The following is a 19,325-nucleotide window of genomic DNA, read 5'->3' as shown; positions in this document are numbered from 1 at the left end:
ATTTTATTAACACATTGATTAAAAATGCCTATTCTTCCACCGATGAATAACCTGATTGTAAGTAACACTATGAATTATCAATCAGTACAAAACATGGGAAAGACTGATGTGCACAGGTTGAAATACACATGGAAATTCCTTTTCCATTATTGCCTTACTGGTTGATTCTTGCAAAAAGAAATTCTAAGCTCCGTTTAAAACTGTTAATTGTCATTAATAAGGCTATTAATAAAACTATTAATTTAACTTTTACTTAATTTATTAAATAGTGCGCACTGAATTAACATCTTAAGTGTAAATGTGCAGTCCCTTGACAATATACATCTCATGCAATGAAATAAACATGAGCTGCATTCATAAAAGAACAATTAGAGACTGTTAGTGTCATTAGTTTCTTCGAAATTCTCTGTTGACACAGGACGCTGGGCTTGACATTGAAGTATAGCACCTGGTTCTGTTCACCGACAGGGAACGTGCTCATGGAGTTCCAAGCAGTCAATTGACATTATTAATAAAACGGTAGGTGAAATATTGCAATAATGTTTTATTAAACTGAGAATGAAACGGAGTAAGTGCTGTTGATTTTTGTTTGATGCTGGGACACCATTTTGAAGAAGGAAATTCCACAGCTGCCTCGATGCAATCTGATATACAAAATAGCATTTGTTTTTTTTTGTCTAATTACATAAAAAGTAATGAGGGATATGATAGGGTTAATGCAAGTGAGCCTTTTCCATTGAGGTTGGGTGAAACTAAAAATAGAGGTCATAGGTTAAGGGTGAAAGTTGAAATATTTAATGGAACCAGAGGTGGAACTTCTTCACTCAGAGGGTGGTGGGAATATGGAACACGCTGCCAGTGGAAGTGGTGGATGTAATTGCAATTTTGATATGCAAGAGAAGCTTGGATAAGTGTATGAATGAGAGGGGAATGGGTGGCCACTGTCCAGGTGTGGGTGATAGGAGTAGATAGAATTACAGTTTGGCATGGATTAGATGGCCTGAAGAGCCTGTTTCTATGCTGTAGAGCTCCATTACTCTATGTCTCCTTGATCTTTATTTTTAGTGATATCTGCCCTCATTCATTTCAGGTCTCCAGATCATCCTGGTCCTGATATAGCTGCTCTGTTAAACAGAATAGAAAGAGTAGAATCAAATGTGCTGATCAACTCAAACGTCAGCTTCATCTCACTGTCATCGGATTGGGGAGGACTAATCTGGCGCAGTTAAATTTAGAGAAAATTCTAGTTAACATGGACTGTGAACAAGGCAATAAAGAGTGAGTTGGGATCAGGAAGCAAAGACCAATCTGCACTAGAGAATAAAATGGTGGTGCATTGAGAAAAGGCAGGGTACAGCTTAATAGTTACTGGAGAGGAACTGTAGGAGAAATTCAGTTCAAGAAAATAGAGAAATAGTGAAGAGTGAACAGCATATATGCTGTGCAGCAGATATCAAATTGTACTACACCATAAAGCACAGAGATTTGCTGTTTTTGGTTTAAACATATGTACAGTGTGTTGGAATTTAATGGGGTTTACAAAGCATTGTGAATTTGGTTGTTTACAGAGTCATCTGAAATCACATAGTCTCTATGTGCAGAGTATAAATGTCATTATGATACCGTTGAATCAGGTCAGGTGGTATAAGATTTAAATGTTTGTTGTTTTGCTTGAGATAGGTTCTGGATTGTTCACTGCAACAGTGTAGTTCAAAAACTTGACAAGTTTTTGAATCACAATAATAGGAAGCACACGGCTGTTGTCACTGCAGCAGCTAAGCAGAAGGTGTAGATATATAGACAGACAAATCAACTTCCTGGACAAACACAATGAATAAAAGCAGGTATCAATGAATAGTTTCATAACATTTCACAAGAGAGTTTGAGAATAATCTGGGTAGTCTGCACTCTTCCTTCAGTGCTTTATCTTTAACCCAACCTTATTCTCTGACAGAGATCCATCACAGATTAGCACAGATTTTCGTTAGTATGACTTCTATTATAACAGATTTAGCAGTATTATCAGTAATTCTGAATGATAAATGTAATGAGAACTGCAGAAATTACTATCAGCATCCTCACTAGAAGTATTTACAATGAAAGTGACCAAATGCAATACATCTAATGTTGTTTTAGTTAAACCCTTCTGGCATTGTACAGGCCAGACCAGTGCTCATTAGGGGATCGGAGGTGGAGAGGGTCAGTAACTTTAAATTCCTGGGTATTATCATATCAGACGATCTCTCCTGGGACCAGGACCTAAATGTCATTTCAAAGAAGGCATGACAACACCCCTGCTTACTTAGAAGTTTGCGCAGATTTGGCATGTCATCTAAAACTCTGACAAACTTCTACAGTTGCACAGTACAGAGTATCCTGACTGGTTGCATCACAGTCAGGTACGGAAATACCAGAATATCGTACAGAAAGTAATTGATACAGCTCAGCCCATCACAGGAATTGCCCTCCCCACCAGTGAGCATATCTATAAAGAGCACAGCTACAAGAAAGTAGCATCCATCTTCAAGGACCCCTATCCAGGACACGTCCTCTTCTCATTGATACCATCAGGAAGGAGGTAAAGGAGCCTTAAGTCCCATACCACAAGGTTCAGGAACAGTTATTACCCTTCAATCATCAAGCTTCTGAAACAGTATAAACACCTTCAGTCACCACAACACTGAATTGATCATGAAACACAATGTATGAATTTACTTTCAAGGACTCCACTATTCATGTTCCTCTCACTATTTAATTATTTATTTTTTATTATCATTATTATTTGTTTCTTTTTGGTTTTGGACAATTTGTCAGTTTTTGTTTGTATGCAGTGTTTCATTGATACCTCTTGGTTCTACTGTGAATACCTGCAAGAAAGTTAAACTCGGCATAATATTTGGTGACGTATACATACCTTGATAATAAATTATTTGAAGTTTGAACTTTGAGAATAGGGTTACTCTTTTGCCTGCCTCTTGTGTGTTGTCTGTTTTCCCTAACTTTGCTGGTCACTTTCCTTTAGTGTCTTGCTTGCTTATCTCTGGGTTGGGTCTTGTTTGTTTTGAGTGAGGTTGTGAGGCCCAAGTCTTAGAGCTTAGCGATGCCTTTGCAGTGATAATAGTGTTGAATGTGGCGCTGTAGCCAATGAAGAGTATCATGATGAGTGCAGGTTCATTGCCCAGCTATTCCAGAGATGAGTGAAGGTCCAATGAAATGGCATCTGCTGTTGACCTGTTGTGAACCGTTGACAATTTGGACTGGATCCAGGACACTCCTCAAGCATGAACTAATATGTTTCATGACCAACCTCTAGAAGCACTTCACCATAATAGATGTGAGTGTTACCAGGCATTAGTCTTTGAGGCAGCTCACCCTTCTCTTCTTGGGCACTAATATGATTGATGCCCTTTGGAAGCAAGTGGGAAGCTCCAACTGTAGCAGTGGGTGGCAGAAGATGTCCTTCAACAGTCTAGCCAGTAGGTCAGTGCAGATTTTCAGTATCCTGCCACGTACTGGGGCCTGACGCCTTTCAAAGGTTCACTCTCTTGAAGGATGTTCTGATGTCTCCCTCCAAGATGGAGGTCACAACATATTCTCCTTTTCAAATCACGCATAACAGGTGTTGAGCTCATCGGGGAGTGAAGCATTGTTGCCATTTGTGCTGTTATGTTTCACCTTCCGGGAAGTAATGGCATGCGAACCTTGCTACAGCTGTCATGCATCCGATTGTGTCTCTAACTTCACACTTCCTCTCACAAATCACACGCCTTCTTGCACATCCCCCACATGGATTTGCTTCTCAGATGCAAAACCTAATCGTCAGCAGAGACATCTTTCATCGCATGACAATTAACAAGAACCTGATTTGGGCATGTGCATCTTATGACAAGAAGATTGGGTAAATTAATATTAAATTTTACCCATGAATTGCTATGATCTATTAATCACTTATATTATGTTCAGTCAAGGGACTCACAGCACACATAAAATAAAGTGTGTTCTGCTGAGAAATATCTATTCTAATACTGTACATATCTTAATTATTTAACAATTAATAAACAGTGTGGAGAAATGCATCAAATTAGAGACAAAATAAAAGGAATGAAATATTACATTCAAGCTCTTACTTTTTAACATTGGAAATAGGAAAGGCTTTTGCGAATAAATAGGACGCGAGGGTAAGAAATGGAAGACAAATGAAAAGCTGATGGTCTGGAATCTCATCAGCTCGAAACCACAGAAGAGAAAGAAACCTACAAGTGAGGTGCCTGACAGCAGAAAGAGAAGAGGAATGATTTGAGTCAATGTGTGACTTAACAAAAAAAAAAGAAAAGGCATAAGGAGAGGTAATGACATGTTGTGGAGATGAGGGAAATGCATTTCACATCTATGGATGTCTTCTTTCTTGTGAATCTATACTATGCAATCATAATTACACAAACTCACTCACTATTGTAACAAAGACCTTGCACTCAACATCAGCAAGACAAAGGAATTGATTTTGGACATTATGGAAGTGGGGAGAACATTCTTCAGTTCTCATTGACTTGTTAGCAATGGAAAGGGTAAGCAGCTTTAAGTACTTGGGCATTAACATCTCAGAACATTCATCATAGGTGCAACACATTGAGGCAATCACAAAGAAGGCACGCCAGGAGCTTTATTTCATTAGACGTTTGAGGAGATTTGATATGCTACCAAAGACTCTTGCACATTTCAATAGATATGTGGAGGAGACCATTCTGACTGGCTGCATCACAACCTGTTAGACAGCTTCCAATGCAGAAGATCACAAGAAGCTGCAAAAGGTTGTAGCTTTGGTCAGTTCAAATCCTCTCCACCATGGAGGACATCTTCAGAAGATTGCTCCTCAAGAAGGTGGCATCCACAATTAAAGACCCTTACTCACTGGGATATGCACTCTTTGCCTTACTACCATAGAAATAGAGGTCCAGAAGCCTGAAGACCCACACTCAAAGTTTTAGGAACAGCTTTTTCAGGTTAATGAACTGTTCATGAAAACTACCTCATTATTTGTGTTTGCACTATTTATGTATTTTTGTAGCTTATAGCAACTTCTATGCTTTGCACTACACTGTTGCCACGAAACAACACATTTCATGTCATACATTGGTGATAATAAACCTGATTCTGATTGTGAAACAGATCTTAACAAAAGGATGCAGATTTGCTTCTGAAATAAAGAGAACAGCATGACTTGCATGTCTATTGAGCATCAATGGGGTTCACCAAGGATAATGGCTTTATCTGTACCTTCTTTTCTCCATCATTATCCACTTTCCTCACACTCATGATCTGTTCTACTTATGTACCTCAGTCTCATTAATATACAAGCATGAAAGTAAATCTCTTACCAATAGGTTTGTATCACTAGCATTAGTTGCTTAAAACATTTGTATTGATTGTGTGGCAATCTGTAGATTTTTGTAGTGAATAGTTATTTTACTTTCACCTCCGCACATATCATTCCTCTTCCCTTTCAAATTGGCCACTCAAGCCCAACCATTTCCTTTTGTTAACCACCATACCATCAGACTAACTACATTCATAAAGACAGGGTTAGGGTTTGATGAGGACTTTGAAATTATTTACCTTAAACATATTTCAGAGAAGCATTCCATTGAATATAGAAGTTGGGACAGTTCAGTGAAGGAGTAGGCTCTTCAGTCAAAAATGTCTTTTACAAAGCTGATGCCAAGTGAAACATTTGCCTTTGCAGGGCCCTTGTGCATCTATTCCTTTCATGTACTTGTGTCTGTTTAAATGCCACCATTGTGCCTATGTCCATGATCACACCTGGCAGCACATACCAGGCATTCACCACTCTCTGAGTAAAAAAAAAGAATTTGCCCCTCATATTCCTCAAACATTCCCCCTCTCTCCTTAATACTATAATCTGTAGCATTTAAAATTTCTACCCTTCGGAAGAGATTCTGATTACACATCCCATTCTCTGCCTCTCATATTTTTATTAACTTATTATCGGGTTGACCTCAGCCTCCAATGTTCCAGAAAAAAATAATCTGAGTCTGTCCAACCTTTCCTCAGAGCAAATACTCTCTAATCCAGGCACCATCCTGATGAACCTTCTCTGCATCCTCTTTAAAGCTTCCATATCCTTCCTGTTATAGAATGACCAGAAATGCACACGATACGCTGAATGCAGCCTATCAGAGTTTGGTAGGGCATTCATGTCTTTGTAAAAAAATAAGTGGAGCTCCACAAGTACACCATTTCTCTCTCCACATCTCCACATCTTCCAACACAATCTTCCAAAGCATTAGGGGCAGAAGTAAATCTGCCAGCACTTACGCTCTTTTCAGGTCAAAAAGTGACTGGACCAATGGAGTCATTAAAGAATGTTCTGACAGTGTAATCACCAGACCTTCAATGGGAAAGCCAGTCACTCATCTCATCAATAGAAGCAGGAATCTCACTGACTTCACTAACATTTTCCAGTCATTTTTGTAGTTTCTTAATGTAGCTTTTACCAGACCCCATCTGAAAAGATCTTCTCAACTACTGTGGAAGTCTGAGCTCAAAAATATCTTCCTTGTATTTGACAACACCACCTCCTGTATGCACATCATGTACAGTGGTTTCCTGCTCCCTGATTTGTGTAAATACAAAGTTTATGTTGCTTTCATACCTGTAGAAAGGTCTTCAATTCAAATGCACAGTTGATAACTGATAAGAGTTTTAATAAACTATGTAAATAGTTTGCCAAAAAATCAACATAATCATCTTCTAAGTGCAAAATGCAATAGTCAGTTGCAATTGCACAGTGGTTTGTTAATATTTTTTCATTATATGGTACAATCCCACTGTGCCAAGAGCAGTTCAATTGTATTTTTAATGATCTGCAACTTTAATATGTATTTTCAAGTTCGTATATCACGCCTCCTGAGGAACTGATCATAGATGTCAGGCGTTGGCTGCAGGAGGAAGTTAAAAAATGAGTTTGTGGGAGATGTACTTTTAAAGGTGACCACATTGCTGCACAAGGGCAGATCTTGTACCTGCATCAATGGGATGTGCAATGTCAGGGACTTGTCGGAAGGAGAGACTGAGCAATGGGTGGCATACATTGCAGCCATTGTTCAGCACTGGAAAAGTGGGAAAACTTTCCTCAACACCTACATCAACATCTTCTAAACAGGAGCTGTCATCCAACTTCCAGTAAAAGTTGTAGTTATGCACCACTGCTTTAAGATGTGCGGGTGACTTCAGTCTATGGTTTGCCTAACTCCTGCAACTGTTCAGAGTTAGTGTTCATTTGCAAATGGCTTGAAAACTTATGGGGGTTGTACAGAAAACCATCCTCTGTTAGGAATTGAACTGGGGTAAGTTTTTGTGCATTAACAGCTGTACGCCACTGCTAATTACCAAAGTCTCAGATGCCCCATTGCATATTTTAGCTCACACTGTCAACAACATGGCAGCAAAAAGGTTCGGTGTGAAAGGATGCCAGAAAGAAATCTAGCTAAAGCCTTTATCAATTCAAGTGTCCCAAATGTGCTTAGTCCACTGTTCTACTCTCTCTGAACCCATGACTGTGTGGCTAGGCTCATATAGAACACCATCTATAAATTTGCCAACAACACATCTATTGTTGGCAGAATTTCAGATGGTGATGATGAAGTGTACAGGAGCTGGTTGCGTATTGTTTCAGCAACAACTTTGCATTCAGTTAGTAAGACCAAAGAATGGATTGTGGGCTGTAGGAAGGGGCAGTCGAGGGAACCAGTCCTCTTTGAGGGGTCAGAAGTGGAAAGGGTGAGCAGTTTCAAGTTCCTGGGTGCCAATATCTCTGAGGATCTATTGATCTTTAACATATTGATGTAATTACAAATAAGACACGACAGCAGCTATATTTCTTTAGGAGTTTGAGGAGAATCGGTACGTCACCAAAGACACTTGTAAATTTCTACAGATGTAATGTAGAGAGCATTCCAACTGGTTACATCACCATCTGGTATGGAGCAGGGCCCAGCACAGGATCAGAAAGAGCTGCAGAACGTTGTAAACTCGGCCAGTTCCAACATCCCCAGCATCAAAGACACCTCCGAAAGGCGGCTCCCCATCACCCAGGACATGCCCTCTTCTCATTTCTACCATCAAGGATGACATACCGGCACACAACCTCTGTATTTCTTTTTGATTTCCTCTTTTTTTGCACTACTTAGTTAATTTAATTTATATATGTATATGTATATATACTTACTGTAATTTATAGTTTTTATTATTATGTATTGCCTCTGGGAAAACAATGAACTTCAAGGCATACTGTACGCCAGTTATTAAACCTGATTTGGATTCTGATTCAAACTGGCACAGTAAATATCTATCATGCTACTCTTCTCAAAAGCTCAAAGCATTTACAATGGCTATTCAATAAAACATGCACCTCATTTTACATTCAGTATATCATAAATAAATATAGGCACAGGTGCCTATAGACAAGAAAATTCAATTTACATCAGTCACTAACTGTGCAAAAAGACCTGTTTGAGCTTTTCCTAACTCAAAGGCTGGAGCACATTTTTCTCGTATGAACTGACTTCTCAGAGGCTAGGGATCAGATCCTTCCGGGAATGCTTCGTCAGTAATTACATTTTTAAAGGAGCAAGTTGGTGATGCATAAGATGAAGTGGAACACTTTATACCCTGAAAGCTATGAAAGTAGAAGGCTTTATGCAAAATTTGTTATTCAGAGAGGTTGACCTGAGAAATCTGTCACAGTATTTTGAATAAGAATGTGTATGGATTTGCAGCTTGAATTAAGAGCATTTCTAATTTAAATTAGACTGCAAAACAGTTAAATAACAGGTGTTTCCTTTCATATAATCAACACTAGAGAGCGGTAAAGCTAAGGGGAAATTGCAATTGGCAGAATAGAAATATCATAAAGGCAGCTATGGTGTCACATTCTACAGAGCAACATTTAAAAGCAACTAGCACAGAACCCTGCTGTTGTCACAATCAAAGTTCCAGCAAGAATGAAGTGACAACTGCTTCTGTGCAGAAGGTGCAAACAGATTGACTTCATTGTCCAAAGCAGTTGACAAATATGCATTTAGAAACTTTGAAGCAATTCTTCCTTTCTATCAAAATACTTCGTCGATAAACCCGTATCACTCACAGATTTATAAACACTTGCATTTTTGTCATGTGAATCATTCAGTTTTTTTTTGTTTGACAGTCCCATTATGCCCCATGGAGGTTTTATTCCGAGTTCATCTCATATGCACACAGGGGAGAAAGGAAGCATCCTCTGCTGCGAGATGTGCACAAGTTGTACGGCTGTGAAAAACAAATTGCTTAGGATCTAGCAGCTATATAATTGCTTCTTCTGCAGTGGCACACACTCTGCAGTTTGGTTAGCCAACCGGCCCTTCATTTTGGTACTGCCCTAATTGCACCCAAACAAAAAAGAAAAAGAAGGATTTTTTAGTTTATAAAAAATGTCACCGTTGTTCACAAACATTAAAGGTGTCGGTGAACCTCTCACAGGAGTTGGAGGTGAAAAAAAATCAGGGTTAGGAAGTTTGTGATTTTATATTTAGAATAAGAAGGTCAGCTGGACTTTGCGATTGATGACATTGTTGGAATGCTTCAATGAGATTACACGTGCTTAGCTGGCATTTGTGCATTTGAGCTTTGCTCGGTTTTGTAACAGTCACTTCACTGTTTCTATTACAGAACACCTACCTCTGTGGTTTCTTTGCAGGGTGGTCTCACCAAATTCCATTATTATGTTAAAGGGAGATGAGTGTAAATCACAGAGAAAGAACATAAAACTGACATGTGTGTCATACCTGGCTATAGTGGTGATTACAAGCATCCCCATGGAAGCATTAGACTGTCAAGTTATCTGAGAGTGAATATTAGTTTAAATCCTAAGCTTATCTTCAGACTAGATGGCACACAAACCTCTTGAGACATCAAATGGCTGGAAATGTTTATACCAGAATATGAAATATACGGGCAATAGAAACACATTGAACTGATATGAATATGCTCTCAGCTGGTTAATCAACTGATAGTAACCTTTCAGCTTCAGTCAATTGAGGCTCTATTTCCCATTATCTGAATACACTTCTGCTCTTAATGATCAACCACAAAAGAAATAGGTGGACTGCTATATTGCTTTCTGTGTCCCTTCTGGAATTCTCAAAAGACTTCAAAGACTATGTAATTCATTTGAAACATAAGAGATTCTGCAGATGCTGGAAATCTTGAGTAACACACACAAAACACTGGAGGAACTCAGCCAGTCAGAGAGAAATAAATAGCCAATGTTTTGGGCTGAGACCCTTCATCAAGACCAGAAAGGAAGTGAGCAGAAGCCAGAATAAGGTGTGGGAAGGGGCAAGCGATAAGTGAGACCAGGTGAGGCGGAAGGTGAGTGGGCGGGGGAGTAAGAAGCTGGGAATTAAGAATGCTGGAAACACTTAGCATGTCTGCCAGCATCCATGGAAAGAGCACCAGAGTAAAAGTGGTCAATGAATTGGTCCCTTAATCTATGTCAGATCTCATCAATATAGAGGAGGTCACACTGTAAGCACCAGATACAATAGATGACTCCAATAGAACTGAAGATGAAGTGTCACCTCATCAGGAGGGACTACTTGGGGTGCAGAATGGTGATGAGGGAGGAGATGTCGAAGCATGTGTAGCACTTGTTACACATGAAGGGATAAGTGCCAGGAGGCAGATCAGTGGGGAGGTTTGAGAGGGTGGACAAGGGAGAGTCACATAGAGAGAAATCCCTATGTAAAGCCAAGAGTGGTGGCGGGGCGGGGAGGGGGGTGGTGGAAGGAAAGGTGTGCTTAGTGATAGGATCCCATTGTAGATGGTGGAAGCTAGAGAATTATGTGCTAGGTTTAGAGGCTTGTGGGTTGGTAGCTAAGAATAAGAGGAGCCCTATCCCTGTAACGGCAGTGGGAAGAAGGGGTAAGGACAGAACTGTGGGAAACGGAGGAGATGTGTGTGAGGGTAACTTCAATAGTGATGGAAATGAAACCCCATTCTTTGAAATGGAAGGACATCTTAGATGTTCTGGAATGGAAAGCCTCATCCTAATAACACATGTGGTCGTGAGAGTGGAAATGAGAAAAGGGAATAGCTTTTTTACAAGTGATAGGTTGGGAAGAATTCCTATTCTCCATCATTAAGTTGCATCTTTAAAATGAAGGGGAGAACAAAAGGGCTACATGAACTACAGAAGGTCTATATGGGAAGCATTCAGGAAAGACGAGGTTATCTTGGCAACTTGGATTGGGAATGGCAAAGAGGGGTACAAAAAACCATGGATTTCTTAGCTTTGGAGTTTATCTGGACTCAAATGCCATTTTAAATATATTGAATCAAAAACAAAATTATTACAGAATAAGGAGCTCATTGCACAAAGCACTGGAAAGGAATGGTTGCACTTTCAAATCTATAAATGGAATCATAAGGGATCCAAATCAAATCATATTACTGGAAACATTAAATTGAGCAAGTTCAGTCCACTGGTTTTAGTAATTTCAGTAGTTAGTCTTCCTGAGTAGAAATCATCGTATTATTTATGAAGTTCTTTGTCAGCTTCCTTATTTGTGTTATTTTATACCCAGCAGGACAGGCACGGCATGAACTTGACATCTTAATAGTTTTATGTAAAGACATATCTTGAACCGCTTTCTTATATTTCTTCCTCATCAATCAGTGATGTTAACAAGTCCTCTGAAACCAATAGCAAATGCAAAACTGCTCACCTCTCTTCTGAAGAAGAATGCTTGCTTGTCTTCGTCCATTCCCGTTCTCAACATAACAAGAATAGTTTCCTAGGTCTCCATCCTGCACAGAATCAATTAGTAGAGAAATGGAAACTTCTTTCTCCCCAAGATGCTCCCTGAGAATTCTGATAAAATGAAAGAATATATTCAATTAAACATGTAGTCCACATTGCCTTTCCATACAGTACACTGCTGGGTTCCACATGTTCACATCTATATTTTCCATTTACATTGCTGTGTACTGAGTAGAATTGTTGACTTTGATCTTCATAAATACTTGCATGATTTCTAAGATCTGTTAGGTGCATTAATTCAGCGCACACAGCATATTTGACTGTGTACTGGAACAGAATGACGCAAGCTGATTTGGAAGGGCTAACCATAGCTGAACCCCACTGCCACTGCTCAGCGAGCAATTGGCAATTGGTTCATTACTGTCACATGCACCAAGATACAGTGGAAACCTTTGTTTAGTGTGCCACTCTGACAGATTATTCCAAGCATACGTAACCTGAGGCAGTATAAAAGGAATGACGGCGACACAAAATGCAGAATAGAACAGGAACTGTGCAGATTGTGATTTGTCACCCTTTTATTTACATGCTTTTGGCATTGTAGAACTCTACTGAAAATTTCCTGTGTTTCCCCGACAGTGTCAGATGTAACTTTTATTAAGATCCATTTTACATTTTGTCCAGCAGAAGATAATTATTATTCATCTTAGGTGATGTACCAGCATCCTCTGCATCCTGAAAAACAAATTAAAAGCAAAGAAAATACCATAGCCCTGACTGCAGTTTTAATTCTGAATAAATCAGCTGTTGAGGGACCACAGGTACTTCTGGCTTGTCCGGAGGTGCCTTGACATACTCCAAATCTTGGTGGGCTGGTTTAAGGTGGTCTACCAAAATAAGTTCAGGATTACCCCTCTTGTCTATGATAAAGGTCTTTTCTCCCTGTTCCAAAACACAGAACGGGCCATTGTGAGGGGGTCCAAGGGATGTATTTTTGGAGGAGCGTGGAAGGCTGTTCAGAGGCTGACCAGGCCACCATGGTATCATGAATGAAATCACCTGGCACTCATAATGGCTGCCAGTATACTAACCCTGCCATGGATGACTACAGGTCCTCTTTGGAGCAGTTCTGAGCCTCAGCAGGACCACAGAAGGTGATCATGCCAACACTAATCGATCAGGGAACCCACAGAGCAGCCTTTAAGGGGTGGTGAAACCACTCGCGTAAGCCATTGTACTGCGGGTGATATGCTGTGGAGTGACGTAGCCTAACACTGAGGTTCTGGGCTATCGCAGGCCAGAAGTCTGAATTGAATTGGGGACCGGGGTCAGAGGAAATATCAGATGGGGTGCCAAACTGAGCAACCCAGGTGCTGATGAACTCCCGAGTCATGTCTCCAGCTGTCGTCAATGCCAGGGGTGACCTCTGGCCACCTGGTGTGCAATCCACCATGGTAAGAAGGTGTGTGAAACCATGGGAGGCGGAAGAGGACCAATAATGTCCACATTGTCCTGGTTAAACCATCGCTCAGGGACCTCAAAAGGTGCTAATGGCACCTGAACATGATGGTTTATTTTTTCCCACTGGCACTCCACACAAACTGCAGTCAATCACGCACGTCCTTTCTGAGGCCGTGCCAAACAAACTTTAGTGCAAACAGTTTCTGTGAGGCCTTCTGGCCCGCATGCTGAAGGCCATGTATGGAGTCGAAAACAGTCCATCTCCTGACTGTGAGCACGATGGGATGAGGGCATCCGGTTGAGACATCGCACAGGAGAGAAACCCCAGCCTCTCGGGAACTTAATGTCAGCCAACCACAGGCCGGTGACAGCTGTTCAGTAAGCCTGGGCCTTTGCGTCAGCAGCTGGGTCGGCGTAGTCAACCCCAAAGTGTATGGCCTCAGTGGCTGGTGCTGGAGGAAATCAGCCACGGCATTACTTTTCCCCTCTATGTGTTGTTTATTAGTTGTGAACCCGGTTATGTAGGCCGGTGGTATTGCTGTTGTACGGACCAAGGGTCTGATATTTTGACAATCGCATGAACAAAGATAGATAGATAGATAGATAGATAGATACTTTATTCATCCCCATGGGGAAATTCAACTTTTTTCCAATGTCCCATACACTTGTTGTAGCAAAACTAATTACATACAATACTTAACTCAGTAAAAAAAATATGATATGCATCTAAATCACTATCTCAAAAAGCATTAATAATAGCTTTTAAAAAGTTCTTAAGTCCTGGCGGTAGAATTGTAAAGCCTAATGGCATTGGGGAGTATTGATCTCTTCATCCTGTCTGAGGAGCATTGCATCGATAGTAACCTGTCGCTGAAACTGCTTCTCTGTCTCTGGATGGTGCTATGTAGAGGATGTTCAGAGTTATCCATAATTGACCGTAGCCTACTCAGCGCCCTTCGCTCAGCTATCAATGTTAAACTCTCCAGTACTTTGCCCACGACAGAGCCCGTCTTCCTTACCAGCTTATTAAGACGTGAGGCGTCCCTCTTCTTAATGCTTCCTCCCCAACACGCCACCACAAAGAAGAGGGCGCTCTCCACAACTGACCTATAGAACATCTTCAGCATCTCACTACAGACATTGAATGACGCCAACCTTCTAAGGAAGTACAGTCGACTCTGTGTCTTCCTGCACAAGGCATCTGTGTTGGCAGTCCAGTCTAGCTTCTCGTCTAACTGTACTCCCAGATACTTGTAGGTCTTAACCTGCTCCACACATTCTCCATTAATGATCACTGGCTCCATATGAGGCCTAGATCTCCTAAAGTCCACCACCATCTCCTTGGTCTTGGTGATATTGAGACGCAGGTAGTTTGAGTTGCACCATATCACAAAGTCCTGTATCAGTTTCCTATACTCCTCCTCCTGTCCATTCCTGACACACCCCACTATGGCCGTGTCATCAGCGAACTTCTGCACATGGCAGGACTCCGAGTTATATTGGAAGTCTGATGTGTACAGGGTGAACAGGACCGGAGAGAGTACGGTTCCCTGCGGCGCTCCTGTGCTGCTGACCACCGTGTCAGACCTACAGTCTCCCAACCGCACATACTGAGGTCTATCTGTCAAGTAGTCCACTATCCAATCCACCATGTGAGAGTCTACTCCCATCTCCGTTAGTTTGTGCCTTAAGATCTTGGGCTGGATGGTGTTAAAGGCACTAGAGAAGTCAAGGAATGTAATCCTCACAGCACAACTGACCCCATCTAGGTGAGAGAGTGATTTGTGCAGCAAATACGTGATAGCATCCTCCACTCCCACCTTCTCCTTATACGCAAACTGAAGAGGATCCTGGGCGTGCCTGGTTTGTGGCCTCAGATTCTGTATTATCAGCCGCTCCATGGTCTTCATCACTTGCGATGTCAAGGCAACAGGTCTGAAGTCATTCAACTCCTTTGGTTGTGGTTTCTTCGGTACCGGGACAATACAGGATGTTTTCCACTGTCTGGGTACTCTTCTCTGCTCCAGGCTCATGTTGAAGATGCGCTGTAGTGGTTCTCCCAGCTCAGTCGCACAGGCCCTCAGTAATCGTGGGGGAACTCCATCCGGTCCAGCCGCCTTGCTGGTACAGATCTTCCTCAGTTGACCTTCCACCTGTGCAGCCGTAATCCTGGGTGTGGGCAAAGGGTTTGTGCTCAACAAACGCTGTGAAATGGCAACCTCTAAAAGAAAATGCTGGACAGCCAGATAGAGACCGAAAAGCTGTACTTCCTTTCGGGGGGGGGGGGGGGCATGGGACGAGTGGCTGCCATACGCCTATGACCAACTATTCATGCACAACGTAGTCTGAAGCGTCAGTAATAACAACCAGGGTGTGCTGGGGAATGAGTGCGCCAGTAGGGTTGCATTAGAAAGAGCTCGTTTGGTATCATCAAATGCCCTGGTCATGTCCATTGACCAGTCAAGCACATGATGAGGGGCATTGCCTTTAAGCACACTATACAGGGGAAGCATATGTTCAGCAGCTCGCAGAATCAAGTGGTGATAGAAATTCTCCATACCTAAAAACTCCTGTAGTTGTTTAGCAGTGCAGGACGGTGGAAAATCCATAATAGTGACTACTTTTGATGGGTTGATGGGAGGAGTTTCATACCTTATGCAGAGATGCGATGAGTAAGTCAATAGTTGACAAATTCTAACTGGGATTTGGCAGGCTTAATAATCACCCCGTGTTGGCTTAAGCACTCAGAAAGTGTGTGGAGTTGGGACACGTTCGGATTTGCATGCACTGAAGACAAGTATGTCATCGAAGTAAACAAAAAAGAAGTCTAAGTTTTTTATTACGGAGTCCATCAGTCGTTGGAGAGTCGGCATTGCATTTTTCAGCCCAAGTGGCACGCACAGAAACTCAAGAGGCCAAATGGGGTTATCCCAGCTGTTCTGCAAATGTCCTCCGAGCACATCTGATGGAAGCTCCTAACTAAATCGATTTTGCAAAAAAATTGACTTTCTGGCTAAACGTGCTGAGAAGTCTTGGATATGTGGGACTGGGTGGCGATCAGGGGTGGTGACCTCGTTAAGGAATCAGTAATACCATATTGGTGGCAACTACCATTGGATTTAAGGACCATAAGGACGGGCGAAACCCAGGGGCTCTTCAACCTGCGTACAATGCCAAGTCTTTCCACACTGACAAACTCAGCCTTCTCGTTTGCTAACTCTTCTGGGTCCAGTCTATTCACTCAGGCGTGGACTGGTGGGCTAGTTATGGAAATGTGGTGCTTGACCCCATGTTTTGTGACTGTCTTGGAGAATGTGGGCTTGGTGAGGTTTGGGAATTCAACCAGCAGTCAAGAAAACTCACATGTGGTGGTGCAGGTGCTTGACAGAGTCATTGGGGAGCTCACTGGGGGAGCAGGGTAATAATGCAAATCCCTTGTCATAAACTAGAAGGCAGTTCTTAAGAGCGACCGACAGTCTCTGGGGACAGGACGTCTGCACTGAGCAGTGGTCTAGCCACTTTAGCCAGGACAAATTACCACATGCAACGTCGCCCACTGAAGCAGAGTGTCATCCATTGTGTCCCGTAAGTCCAGATACTGCTGTTGTTGGCGGCCTCAGTGAGGTTTCATTGCTCCTTGCTTTCTGATCGATAGGCAATACTGGCAGCACACTCAATTAAGCACCCGTGTCACTCTGGAAGCATCACCCTGAAAGGGTGTCTGTAATGAAGAGTAGACAACCCTGGCAGCTGGAACCCATGGTGTTCACAGACCTGTGATGTCCGGATTCGTTGGCACTGTCAAAGCTGCAAGGCGGTTGGCACTTCCTGGCATTCCTACCAAAGTGAGTGTGGTAAAAGCACAGGCCTAGCATAATCTGTTTCACAGCTATGGGCGTCCTTATTTTGGGGGCCCAGCTGACTGGGCTTATTGCGATAGAGAAAGGAGGAGGAAGAGGAATGATGCATTGCGGCCTAGGTAAGTGTAGACTATCAGCCACTTTAGTAAGCTCCCTATTGTCCATCATGGGTGCATTAGCAAGGGCAATGAGACCTTGCTCAGGAATTTGCTGCATGAAGAGATCTTCAAAAATAAAACAAGGATGTTGATTTCCCAGGAGAGACAGCATGAGGTCCATTAGCTCTGAAGGCTTAGCATCACTGAGTCTGGGTAAGGAGAGCAACTGTTTGGCACGCTCAGGCTCCAATGGTCCAAAACCCTGTAAAAGGTGAGTCTTCAGTGATCGGTATTTATCATGTTCAGGCAGGAATTCAAGCAGACTCACAACTCCTGCAACCGTGGAGTTGTGGAGCCTCCTGCTACGTAGAAATATTTGGTGCTGTCAGCGGAGATTTCTTGAAGCACGAATTGTACCTCTGCTTGTACAAACCAAGCAATGTCATTTTGCTCCCCAAACTCTGGCAGTTTCAAAGTGACTGTGTTGGCCGACATATTCGATAACTCTGGAATCGTTCTAGAGCATTGGTGTCACCAACGCACGTTTTTGCAAACAAAATAGCAGAGGTGTTTTATGTTTTTGAAAAGCCGTAGTAACTCGTTTATTATACACAAAAAATTGAACTCAAAGCATGGTAAAAACCCTTTATGTAATTACATCATCACGTCAGACCAGCCTCTTAAAGTGAAACCTCATCTCAGTGTCAGTGGTTGTGAATTATATACATTTTTCCCAATGACATTACCCTACAACTGCTGGCAACAGGGGAAGTCAAAGAAAGAGCTTTTTCAATTCCCTCAGAAGACCTCCCTGTCTTACTGCCACCTCAGTTTTGTTCTGCTGATATTTTCCTGTTGTGCCCTCCTTTTTATTTACCTACATCACTTGCATTTCCTTTGGCTGCTCAAATGCCTACAATAATTGCTCAAGCCAGCGAATAGGAAGGCTGAAAGAGGCCTTGGTGTGCAGGGTCAAGGATACTTCCAAGGCATTTTATACTTCTATTGAGAAAAAGAAGACAACTAAGGCGAGGGTAGGTCCACTCAAGACTAAAAGATGCAATTTGTTCTTAGATGCAAGATTTTCTGCAGATGCTGGAAATCTAGAGCAGCAAACACAAAATCCTGGATGAACTCAGCAGATCAGGGATCATCTATGGAGGAGAATAAACTATCAGCGTCTCGGTCTGAGACTCTACATCAGGACCCTTTATTATTGATTGAGGAATAGAGTCTTGATGAAGCGTCTTGGTCCAAAATGAGAACTGCTTGTTCCTCTCCACAGAATCTGCCTGACCTCCAGCATTTTCTGTGCATTACTCTAACCTGCTAACTGGTGTTTAAAGTCAGAACCAGAGGCTGGGATACTAAATGTGTACTTTGAATTAGTACTTACTCGGGAGAAGACATCGGAGGATAGTGAGAACAGAGTGCAGCATGAAGAGTGTTGGGAAATTTTGGGATTGCAAAGGAGTGTCTGGTTCTCTGTAAAGCATTAAGGTGGTAAGTTCCCAGGGCTGAATGCCATACATTGCAAAATATTGAAAGAATTAAGCAAGGAGATTGCTGGGGATTTTACAAGGATCTTTGTGTCCTCACTAGCAACACACAAGGTCCCGAAGAGTTGGAGAGCAGCAAACACTATGCTTTTGTTCAAGGAGGGAAATGGAGATAATCCAGTTATTTATAGATCAGTGGGACTAGGGTCAGTGTTAGGGAAGCATTGGAGATAATATTGAGGAATAGGACTGATAAGCAATTGGAAAGACATGTCCAGTTTAGGGACAGTCAGTATGGCTTTATAATGTGCTCCTTGAGCTTGTATGGGACGGCCAGAGAGTGTTGGGCTCCAAGGTTTTTAAGAGCAGCTAAGATGGTTAATTGTCATTTAATAAGAGTTGTTAATTGTTTAGAGTTCTTTGTGTTTTATTTTTCTCCAGTGACTTGCTCTTTGTAATGTGGTCTGCTGGTGCTTTCTGTTTAAACTTGCTAATTTTATTTTGCTAGGCTCGGGGATTCTGTGTTACTTGTATGAATTAAATGGATGCCCAATTAGTGCTTATTGCAGGGTCCTAATTTTGAGAATGTTAC

General features: G+C 41.9%; 1 protein-coding gene across 2 annotated transcripts in view; it reads right to left on the bottom strand.

Moving 5' to 3' along the window:
* Positions 1 to 19,325, bottom strand: part of LOC140727831 (interleukin-1 receptor accessory protein-like 1) — a 1,400,327-nt gene that overhangs the window by 43,002 nt on the left and 1,338,000 nt on the right. For both annotated transcript variants that reach the window (XM_073045632.1, XM_073045631.1), the window contains exon 8: positions 11,781 to 11,926. In XM_073045632.1, the coding sequence (XP_072901733.1) occupies positions 11,781 to 11,926 (146 nt within the window). The remainder of the gene's footprint in view (positions 1 to 11,780; positions 11,927 to 19,325) is intronic.

Source organism: Hemitrygon akajei, chromosome 5 (genome assembly GCF_048418815.1).
Source record: "Hemitrygon akajei chromosome 5, sHemAka1.3, whole genome shotgun sequence".
Taxonomy (NCBI): domain Eukaryota; kingdom Metazoa; phylum Chordata; class Chondrichthyes; order Myliobatiformes; family Dasyatidae; genus Hemitrygon; species Hemitrygon akajei.
This window is presented reverse-complemented; position numbering and strand designations above follow the sequence as displayed.